This window comes from Halyomorpha halys, unplaced genomic scaffold (assembly GCF_000696795.3).
Source record: "Halyomorpha halys isolate HHAL.00 unplaced genomic scaffold, Hhal_1.1 Scaffold327.1, whole genome shotgun sequence".
In the NCBI taxonomy this organism is placed as follows: Eukaryota; Metazoa; Arthropoda; class Insecta; order Hemiptera; family Pentatomidae; genus Halyomorpha; species Halyomorpha halys.
In genome coordinates this window covers 1230117-1242812 of record NW_027105022.1, presented here as the reverse complement: position 1 = coordinate 1242812, position 12696 = coordinate 1230117, and the positions used below count along the sequence as shown (strand labels likewise).

General features: G+C 28.3%; 1 protein-coding gene across 1 annotated transcript in view; it reads left to right on the top strand.

Moving 5' to 3' along the window:
* LOC106681336 (uncharacterized) overlaps positions 1 to 12696 on the top strand; it is a 36495-nt gene that overhangs the window by 9543 nt on the left and 14256 nt on the right. The window contains exon 2 of the mRNA XM_014421598.2: positions 11715 to 11915. Coding sequence (XP_014277084.1) covers positions 11766 to 11915 — 150 coding nt within the window. The 5' untranslated portion in view covers positions 11715 to 11765. The remainder of the gene's footprint in view (positions 1 to 11714; positions 11916 to 12696) is intronic.

Below are 12696 nucleotides of genomic sequence, written 5' to 3'. Positions count from 1 at the left end.
ATATATACACACACACACACACACACACACATACATACATACACTACTCGTCCACTATTACTACGGATAAAAATATAACAAATCTAATGACTGAATGACCTATAACAGGTGATATATATATATACAATAATGGTGGTAGGGAAAATAATACTGAGTCAAATCTACAGGGTTATGCACCTTCACTGACCATTTAAGCAATATTTTGCAGGGACGTGTCTCAAATAAATAAAGAATTTATTATTATTATCATATATAAGATTCTACTGGTATGTTCGTGATATTGTGTATAATGGGATTTCATTAAAAAATCGTTTAAAGCTTTTACTTTGATTCAGTAGATGTGGCAAACTGAACAGTAGTTCTTGTCTGTAAGGCCAAATAGCTTTCCCTACTGCATTATAGATAATTTATTGAAGATCTGTAGTCCCGAAAGGCTATAGTATTGGTCTGTCAAATGTATTAATGTGATGCACAGACCATAAAGTTACTCATGCTTCTACTAGAGTTGGCGACCTCATAAGAGCCCATTCACCTTGCCCCTTACTCTCTTTTCTTCCACTATCTAATAACTGCTATAGAGGCATTCACAAAGAGAATTAGCAAGATCTATCCACAATGTTTGGAGGACAGACTACTACACTGCTGTCCTACCCAAAGGACAATAAGTAACTTGTAGATCTATGTGTTCCAGATGACTAGTCCGGTTTTAATCCGAGATGATTAATATTATGTATAGGTTTTTTAAAAATAACATAATAGATAATTTGAAATAGTTGCTGGTGGACTTGTGACTTTTTATAAGTTTGTCGATTTATATGTCTTTAATTTAATTTTCATTTTAGAAAATAAAATCTGATTTCAAGGATTGAATAATACCTAATTATAATACCGAAAAGATTAATAATTGTAAATTCGGTGGAAGGTTTTTAAAATTTGCTCATTTATTATAATTTTTTGGGGCTAGGAGGTGCTGACTAATATAATTATTTACTACAATGATTGATAAGTAACAACTAGATTATTTTATTTTTCTGAATCCCATAGTTTTATTACCTCAAAAAGAACTTATTTTTAATTAGAGGATATATTATTATAATTGATAAAAACTAATCAAATGAATGAGAACAAACTTTCTTCAACAGATTTCTACAAACGGATATATATTACTCTATATACAACTATAAACGACTACAGAAAAAAAAAATCTGTTGAGGGATTTTTATAGCCAGCTATAAAAGGTGATAATAAAACCGAATCTCATCAAAGTAGTAGGGTAGCGATACGGAACCTATTCTCTTAATGTTTTCTATAATATTTTGTGAAATGCATTAGATTTTTTTTTTATGTCCCTCTTTAGGAATAATCCGTTAAACAAATTCATGTTTATTTATAAAGCACTATTACAAATAAAAACCTTTCATAGAAACTAACAGGAATATAGTGCTCTGAGGCAAGAATATAAAAAATGTCTTAATCTGTGATTAAATAACAACAATTAAACTTCTGGCTAAAATGTAAATTGATAGAATGATAGATGATTTTTCATTATTATTATGTTTTCAATTGCTAGAATCTTTAAAAATGTATATACATTCATATATTTTTATTTCTTCTCTATAATTATTATTAGAATATACCTTCATAAGATTCATGATATATAAGGGATTTGTTTTGTTTTTTTGTCTTATTATTTATTTTTATTTTTCTACCTTTGATGCTTTATATTTTCTTGGATTTCTTCTGAAAATTGTAAATAAGTATATAAACAATAATTTTTCCATTTTAAAATTATTATAGTTCTTTTGTGTTTGGTTCTATTTAATTCACATTATTAGAAGTTATTCATTCTATTATTTATGAGGTGATTTATGGTTTGGTCTTGTATTTTTTTTTCTTTTGCATATTCTGTTTAATAGTGTTGTTTATTTTTTTTTTCTTCAATTTATTACTTTAGGTATATTTTATGATGTTTTATAAATTTATTTCTATTAAAATTTTGTTAGATAGTTTTTAGATTTTAGTTAGATACCACATGATATCTAAGATTAGCTAGATCCTTCTGTTTGTTCTGTATGTATAGTTTTAAATCCATAAAGTTTTTTGTTTATCTGGACTAACAGTATCAATTAATTTAATATATGTTTATCATTGAACGTAAAAACAAAAAAATTGATAAAAATTTAATTATTTTTTCTATAAACCTATAGTTGTAAATTCCTGTATAAACATGTAGCAATAGAAACAATATAATACTTAAAAGTGATATTATATAATTTTTTTTAAAATAAATCTCAAAAAATTTAGGTACGCCGGATACCCGATAATGAATTTCAAAAATTATATATTTCTTGATGATAATGATATCTCATACATTGAATTTTAAAAAGGGTATTGAGATAGGAATAGTGAAGCAAAGATGGCATAAGCGGAGGAGACATAATAGTTTTATCAACTTTTTTTTCTCTCACTTTAGTCAGGAAAGAAAGCTAAGATTTGTCAGGGGAAATATCCTTTCTGCAACTCCTTTACAGTCTGATAGAACACTGAGAGCAGCCGAGCATCGCAGCCACTTTCAAACAAATCACCACACGGCACACAGAGCTCTATCTCGAAAGCGATACACTTTTCTGAAAGAACAATAGACCCGGGGAAAGTGAGCCAAGGTTTGTGCTCTGTCACAGTCTGCTTGGTCACGTGACATTAACGAGGACCGGAGTGCACTGGGAGGATGCACTCTAGTTCTATCAGTGGCTGTAAAATCAGCTTGATATTAAAAACTCATATATTATTTAAAGAATAATCGAGATACTACTATGATTAAATATACTTAAACAATCGAAAAATTATACACATATTTTTCAAGAAATAAAAAATGTATTCAATTTTGTTTATCCGATTAATTATTTTTTATTGACCATAACTCTTCATTTACATCTTACGCTGTAATAATAAAATCAAGAAATTCAATAAATAGATAAAACATTCAAATAATTATTCTTTTAAATAACGATGTATATTTATGGAACTATTGAAAAATATTCCTTGATTTTTCATAGGTATCGCTAATTTTTCCCACTAAATTAATCAAAAGGTGAATTTTACTAATTACATAAATATATCATTATCAATATCATCATTTTTCATAATATTATGATTAGAGACCGGAATTTCGTGTGATTGCATTTTTTGATACCTAGCTCCGAATTTCACTCCAAACCCAAGACAGAAATTCAAATTACGGAAAAGATATTTAAACAATACTAATTTTATTTTGCACAAAATTGCATGTTTCACTCTTTTCAGATAAAATTTTATTTTTTGTTGCATTAAATTAAATCCTTGAACTTAATGCTCATGTTATACACATACAGGTGTACATATGCCAATATTAATTATTTTTCCTTCCTAATTTAATTTATTGTTTAAAATTGAGGTAAAGCACCCAGGTAAATACAAGAAAACAAAGTAAAGTAAAAAACGACTGAATTTTCTTGTAATAGTATTAACCATTGGTTTGGATTAGCTATAAAAAAGACTGTCTAGAATAAGCTTGTTATAATGTTAATGGTTTTATATTAGAATTGGAAATAAACCGTCTGAATTAGTCGTAAATAGTGGAAATTTCAATATATTGGAATGCCAACAAATAATTGAAAAAAAAAAAAGCAGAAGAAATTTAATGTGAAATTTTAAAAGTAATTAAAAAGAGAAATTTGCTTGGAATATGTTTACATTACTTTTTTCTACATTTTCTAAAACACACATCCTGGAAATCTTGGAAACCTTACACTGTCCAAATTTCTTGACGATCAATAAGTACACTTAAGCTATTCCACCGCTCCCAACACCTCAACGTAATAGAACAATAGCGTAAGAGAAGAAAAAAGGCAGTTATTTCACGCCAATTTTAGATTATTTTAATGGAAACCATGTAAGATTACTAGTAAAAATTGATTAGTCTGCCAGGTATAAGTCGGGGACATGAGAAATGGCGGCTGTTTTAAAAGGTTAAGAAAATCAATTTTTCATTTGGAGCTCTACATCCTTAAAATTTCCAACAACACTAGAAAATCTATTACGTTTTCATTTAAAGTAGAATACGTTTGCTAAACCATGAGCCTCCATAGACATTTAGGTTCAATAGTTTGCGAGAAATAGCTTTTTAAACTACAACATTTAATAAAGAATGCACTGAAAAATCAGTAGTTCGTGAATTTATTTTGAGAAATCTATTTCTCAAAAACTATTCGACATAAAGATGTTTATGACATAAAAATTAGCACTTCAATTAAAGTTAGTTTAACGTATAAGTTTATAATGTTTATCTTCGTAGGAGTAGTAGTTTGCATAATATTCAACAAAATAAAGTCACATTCCTAGTAGTTCGGTCAAAAATTTTAATACATGAAAATAAATATCTCAGGAACCATAAGACACACTGATGTTTGCTAGGACTCAAATTAAAGCTAGTTCACTATAATAAAAAGTAGTTTATCTTCGTAAAATTAGTAGTTTTTATATTTATCAAAATAAATTTTTAAAAATGTTAGGTTTTAGTTGTTCGGATAAAAGTTTTGAAAATATCATAAAACCTATGTCATAAACCACTTTATAGTACATTTAATTAGCTTTAATTTGAGAACTACAGACATATCTAACTCTCCTGGTTGCTGAGATACATTTTTCTCGAAATAAATTCACTAACTACTTATATTTCAGCGCTTTTTTTATGAAATGTTGCAATTTAAAAAGTTTCAGGAACTATTGGACATGACTATCACTATGAACATCACTAACAGAGCTCATATTTTAGCTAATTGACTCTAATTTAAATGATGTTCTCTTAGGTTTTCTAGTGTTGTTGGAAGTTTTAAAGATCTCCGAATGATTATTTTTTTTTTTCAACATTTTGAAATTGCCATTTTTTATTCCTCTACCTAAACTTGGCAAACTCATAAATTTCGGCTACTAATATACATAGTTTTCAATAAATAAATCCAAAATTGTGGTGAAACAACTGCTTTTTTTCACCCCGGCTTTTGTACTATAAGATTTTATGTGTCCTTAGTTTAGGCAATAGTTGTTTTCGGTATGCACTGGAGGGCAACTATTTCTTCGAAGGTAAAAATGGTACCTATTAGTTTTTGACTGACAAAGTCGACTTTTGTCTAGTACTCTAGAAAATAATTCAAGCAATAATCAATGTATAAGCCGTTAAACATTGTCATATAATAAACGAAGACAGCCCATCCTATTATTTATTGAAAGCATTTTTTTTCCTTGGTCCTAACATAGAGAAGGATTTGTATCATTTAGTTACAGATGAAAACTAACTCCCAAAAAAAACTTATGATCGGTTAACTTTGACTAGTAACTATACATAGCTTTCATTAAATTAATAAAAAAAATTGGGGTGAAATAAGTGCCTTTTTTCTACCCTTGTGAAATAAGCATCTTTTACAATAAGTTTCTTGAATCCTCCCTGATTTACCCCAACTTCGACTACGGTTGGGTGGCATACGGGTGAGTGCCTCTCGATTTTACAAGAGAATAGATTGATGTGAATCATAAATTCCTTTTTAATATTAGTCTTTTTCCTAATCTTCATAAAACATTATAGTCTTTAATTTTATTTGTCCTATTAAAAATATTCTTGTGTCCTAAAAAGTAGACGATCGGCATTTTCTGTAGGAAAATTGATGGTAAAGACAATACTTTTTTTTAAAAAAGTATAACATCATATTGTAAGTATAACAACCACGTGTTACTAATATAAGTTAACATTTATTAATGTTAGTATTACCATGGACTCAGAGGTACTTTTGTACAAGTCAAAAGTACAGAAGTATAATTTTTTTAATAAAGGTGAAATTAAATTTACTTTTCCATTTTCAATGCTTATTTCTCTGTTAACACCCTTAGCCAATCAAGAGGAACAATTCTTTATTTACTGATTGTGAGTGAGGCTTCTCAAATGCAATGCATTGCGTTATTAGGCAACTAGAATGGCCACGAAGATATTTTTTTAAATATGATATATTCAATATATTTATATAATATAATTATATACTATAATTATCAAGCATCTATAATCATACAAGATATTTCGTTTATTCTGTTATTTTTTATTTTATCATTCTTTTTTCACTTTGAATTTCCACTTCGTTAAAATCTTTATAATTTTCCATTTTTTTAATTATTAAAATATATTTTAATTTCACATAATCAAATTTACGCCTTATAAACTTCAAAATAGTTTCATTTCATAAATAAACTTTTAATATAAAATAAATACTGAAATAAATCCGGTTTCTATCAAGCTAACAACCCTATGATAAGCTGAAGACAGTGTTAATTCATTATAATAAAAATGGACCAATGATAAAATATAAGTAAAACAAATACCAACAATAAGATGATGGAAAAAGATTGTACCACTACAGTAAATGAAAAGAGTTATTTTAAGTATGTGATGATAACGTTGTTCCTTGACCAAAGGCAATACGGATGTATGTATTATATATGTATGCATTCACGCTACGATTTACCGAAACGGCGAAATATAATCTGAGACACGGGTTAGAAGTCAAGGGCATTAACAACCCAATAACCAATTTAAAACCAATACCAAAATTAATAAGAACATACATGGTCTTGGTTCATATTAGACATATGTGCATATATGTGATCTAGTCGATTCAGGTCATTGCATGCATAGGTTATACAGGAGAAAATAATAAATAAAAACATTTTCACAGAGCGTTATCTGCCACTAATAAAGCCGGTAAACTTAGATGTTAGAAAGTGCTTCTGACCTGTTTGAAACTTCATTTGACAGTGACAGGACTATAATTCTACCCAAGCCCTTGTCTGAAAGTCTAAGACTATAAAATGATTTATACTGTATAATGACTCTTATAAGAGCTATTCGAAAAAAATTCTTTATTACTTAGTAAATAATGTATTTAAAAATAAAATCTAAATAAATATTATTATCTAGAATAAAGGAGTCTTTAACCTAAACTTCTGACGTCAGAAATTTTAATGATTGGACCTCCATTATTGCAAATTGGAGGAGAAAGTGACAATGTAACAATTAACTAATTATTATTGATAATTTAACAATTTGTCAGTTCTGAAACGATGATTTAGCTTAGTTTGATATAAGATAACCTCAATTTTGGAAAAATATTATTTCGTTACTTCTACCTCCTACCCATAATACATCATACTCAATAAATGTCCTCAAGTAAGTACATTTTAAAAAACATGGAAAAGTAATACACGAGATGAAATTAAAATAAAAGATTATTTTTTAATTAGATTATAATAAGTCTAAAACAGAATGAGAGATTAGTGACATAACTTCAGAAATAAATAAGACTTATAAACTGATTCGACAACTTTCATATAAGTGTCCAACATCCCTTCCCGTGTGACCATTTTTTTTATATGTGCCCAGAAATCTCATCAATCAAGACAACTTTAACCCAAGTTTCTTTAAGGTTTCCCTATCCTACTTTCATACTCTGTCTCCACACACAACCACCGGCAAACGATGATATATTGTCATTTTTATTTTCATTCGTTATCACATTTTTACTCCAACCGAATAATATAAGAGTATGTCAATTATATTCATACAATATAATTGACAATTATCAATTATACGATATAATTGTAAAGACAATAAAAAAATATTAAGATATTATTTGTAATCTAAGCAAGGTGGGAACGGGCAGAATTAGGTAAGATACTCCAAATATAAGTAGCATATATTAAAAATGATATGTTAAAAGAATTATTTTTGTGGAAAATTGAAAGAAAGTGTAAGCACGAATATGATTATTAAGTATTTTAGAGAGAACAAAATAGAAACGAATGAATTACGACTGTCAGAAAGCAGGCTAAGTTGAAAGCCAACTAAACTCAAAATACAAGGGACCATACATATTAATTTTAAAAAAAAGAAATAATTAATCTCTTCATTATAATATCAAACTCTTCAAAGATTCCAATAATCACCACACAACCAATGACTCAGAGGAGAAAATAATTTTTAAAAAAAGGAGTTAAAGGTTACGGAGTATAAAAGAAGTTTCATGTAATCATTTGTTTTCTACATAAGAAAGGAGAACACACTGTGTGCTGTAACTATCGTGGGATCTTATTCCTAATAAAGTTTTATCTAACACATTCAAAACTGTATAACTCAATATTTCGAAATCAACCCTACTTACCCTTAATACTGAAGTCTTGTTTTATGTTTATGTATCTACATGACTATTTTAAGGCCTATCTGAACGCACGGAGTTGATCTTAGGTCCACTAAACCATCGAATTCCTCCCGAACCCAATCCTTACAGTCCAAAATCTTTCATAAAATCCTTAATGCTCCTTACTTTGTCACAAATCAAGTCATCCATCAGGACTTCAATGCTCCATATGTTGCTGAGTGGGCCAGAAACAGATACCAATCCTTCCATGATAAACTTCCCAACCATTTAAGCCCACTTGTTTCTAACCCGGCTTCTCCTTCATTACCTAATAATCCTCCTAGGCGTCTGAAAAGAAGATAGCCTCGAGACGTTCTCCTCTCGAAATTTTACTGGAGTTCTATCACAATGGATGGACTCTCCACAAATTTGTACCATGTTACCTACATCAAAGTTACTTGTTGTATATATTTTTATACAGTTGTAAATAACAATAAATAAATTATGAAAATAAAATATGTTTATATATGATATTGATAAATCATTTTTTTGGTAATGTAACGCCTAATATTGTAAAGATGTATTGGAAATTTAATGCGGATTTTTTTTCTGTTAACTGTGCTAAGCCAGTCACAGACATTCTTTATTTTGTAATTTATTAAAGTGTTTGCAGATTTAAACAGTGTCAATAAGGGAACGTGATAAGTACAAGAGCCCAAGAGGAGAAAAAAGGCAGTTATTTCACACCAATTTTTGATTACGTAAATGAGAACCATATATAGTTACTAGTCAAAATTGATGAGACTGCCAAGTATACGTAGGGGGGCTGTTTCAATACAAAAAGAAATTTATTTTTCATTCGGAGCTATATCTTTAAAACTACCAACAATAATAGAAAATCTAAGAGCACATCACTGAAATTAAAGTAAATTTGCTAAACTGTAAGCTCTAATAGAGCTATTAACGTTCAATAGTTCTCGAGATATAGCTTATTGAAAAGCAAAATTTCATAAAAATGTTGTATGCAACGTACTGAAAGATTTATATATTTATAAAGTTAGTGAATTCATTCAAATCTATATCTAAAAAACTATTTGACGTACAGATATCTAATAGCACTCAAATTAAAGCTAGTTTAATGAGCTATAAAGTATTTCATGACGTTTATTTTCGTAGGAGCAGGTAGTCTTCATGAAATTTGCTAAAATAAATTGATTTATAGTTGTTCAGACAAATTTTCATTTGCCAAATTTATATTTATATGTGAATATCATAAAATCTACTACCCCTAAGAAGATATGTGTCATAAACTACTTTAGAGCAAGGTAAATTTCCTTTATCTTGAGTTTTGGGAGACATATGTGCATCTTATGAGTCTAGAGATATTTTTTTTCCAAAATTCAACATTTTATACAAACAACTAGAAATTAACATTTTGTTAGTTTATTTTGTCAAATATTATAAAAACTACTACTCCTACAAAAATAAAAATTATTAGCGATTTTATAGTAAATTTAACTAGCTTTGGTTTGAGTGCAGACTGACATCTGTACGTCCAATGGTTTCTGAAATAAAGTTTATCATAAATCAAAGTTATTGTCCGAACAACTATAAATCAATTTATTTTAGCAAATATCTCGAAAACTACTATTCCAGCGAAGGTAAAGGTCAAAAACTTCTTTATAGTCCATTAAACTAGCTTTAATTTGAGTGCTAATAGACATCTGTACGTCACATAGTTCCTGAGATAAAGACTTAATAAATCAACTAACTACTAATTTTTTAGTAAATTTTTAAAAAATGTTGCTTTTTAAAAAACTATATCTCAAGAACTTTGGGAAGTAAAAAGCTCTATTAGGACTAATATTTCAGAAAATTTACTCTTCTTTAAATAATGTGCTCTTAGGTTTTCTAGTGCTGTTGGTAGTTTTTTAGATATAGAGCTCCAAATGAAAAATTAATGTTTTTTTTTTAAGGTTTTCAAACAGTCGCCATTTTTTATTCTTCTAACCTATACTAGGCAGACTCATCAATTTTGACTTGTAATTATACATAGTTTTCATTAAAGTAATCAAACATTGGGGTGAGATAACTGCCTTTTTTCGTTCCGGCTGTAGTACTATGAATAGAACCTCATAATGGTGCTATTCAATTTAATGTGCAATAGTAAATAGTAGTTCAGAGTTACTAAGATAAGTTTATACCAAATTACTTCATTCTATTAAATAATATCCAGATTTAAAGTTCCGATGGTCGGATAGGAACAAACAAATCAATTTTAAAAATTCATTTTTAAATGAAAGATGGTCTGAGCGAAGAGAAACTATTCCCTCTAGACGTTTCATTATTTGGTCCCACAAATCAACTGTAGTTGCGAGATAGGCGGCATCGTGTTCAGCTGTTACTTCAGATTTTCCACCTCAAAACTGATTACTGTTGATTTTTCTCCTTATAAGAATCGGAAGTCGGTAAACTTCTCTTCCTTAAAGTTTTTTTTTTCTTTTTAGTATTAGTTTTAAAATCATTTCAAGAATTGTATTCACTTTATCAGGAGCCTACGTTTGCTAATATCGGAAAATTTTACTAAGAGATTTATCAATCAGATTTTAATAAGAAGACACAACCTAACTGATCTTTTTGTTTACAACTTTTTGGTCTTTTGGTCTTTTTGTCTTATTAATTAAGTCTTTTTGGATATTAATACATAATCAATTAATTACATGAGATAAGGAAACACAAAAATTCTAATAAATATAATACGTAATAATTCTAGTAAATAACTCAACATATGCATTATCAAGCATAAAAATGAGTGATAAATATTTTTGTTAAACTAATAATTCTTCCATAATTCAAAAATTGTTTTATTAATTTCACATTAGGAACAGGTTCTTCTTTACGATCTTTTGATCAAATGGTCCATCTACAGGCATTTTCTCTTAATGCTTTCATATAGGTTTATTTATAATCAATTAATTACATTTTATTACATTTAAAGTTTATTAATTTTATTGGAAAATAGCTAAAATTCGGTTTGATTATACATTTTTTTTTTCATTATTGATAATTTTGCTTACTTATGCCATTGTAGTTTTTTTTCTTTTATTATATGTTTCTTACTTTCATATTTTTAAGAAATTGATTTAGTGATTACTTTAAAAAAAAAAAGAACTTGTTAAACAATTTCTGTATGAAACTTTGTCATCATCATTTCTGAAATTATAATATTTTTATTAATTTTAAATACCCATTAAATTGTTACATATTACAGTTATTACCTTTTAAAATCATAGATATTAACAGTTGTGTTATTTTTCATTCACTGACTAATGTCCTTAGATCTCATTTTTGTTTGTCTCCTGCATTAGTATCGTAAATTAATCTTTTAAAAATCTATTTCACTGATTATATCTGTGTGATATGTACCTATTTTCCTAAAGTCTATTTATAATTTACAACTTGTTTTATACTTTTTCGATTTTTTTTTTTTTTTTTAAGTGTGCTGTAGAAAGAGAAATAATAACCTGAGAGATATTACAATGCCTGAGTATGTCAGAGACTAGCAGGTGGAGACCCATCAGCGGCGGGGCGAGGCGAAGAATGTTCGGCCTCCACCGCGAACCTGGCCCGGACCGCACCGGAGCAGTCGGCTGCAAGCTTATGGTCCTCCTAGGTGTACTCGCATCTTCTGCTCTAGCTGTCAGTATTTAATTAATTTGAGTAAATATTATAAGGATAAGTGAAACATAACATTTTAAGCTTACAAGTCTGTGTTATTTCTTTTGCTTGAAATGATTTTTATTTATCGAAATATACAACTGTATAAAAAAAATAAGTCGATGAGATGTAAAAATATAAAATATGATAATAATTTTGGAAGACATAGTTTTTAAATTTGTATTCTATAAACATTTATAAAAGATATCTTAAGAAAAAAATATATATAGAGAAAAATGTAATGAGATTACTTTTGCTCAATTTAATATAAGTCCTGTAAAATGGATAATTATTATGCTATTGGAGAAAACCATAAATATACATTTTTATATATTAAATTTTTTATCAGTGCTATTTCTTGACAACTACAATAATAGACTAGTTTTCCAATGATGGTACCAATAAACAAAAAAAATAAATAGAACCGAGGGAATTACCAATACTGAGCAGTGAGCATTCAAGTTCTACATCACTGAGCTGAAACTTGAGTTAATCTCTTAGAACTGCTGTCATGTGGAATATTTGCATATATGGTTTCCAATAGTTCTAGGAATAGGAAACAGAACCACCCACCAACATTTAGTTTTTTTATAAAAAAAAAGAGCTTCAAGCAAATACAGTTGGAATTTTATGAATGATGCGTTCATTCCACACGTATAGATTTCTGAATGTAAAAAGATATTTTAAAAAATAAATAAAAAGCTTTACTGTATGCTAAAATTAGTTACTAAGACAAAAATCAATTTAAAATACTGCAAAAATA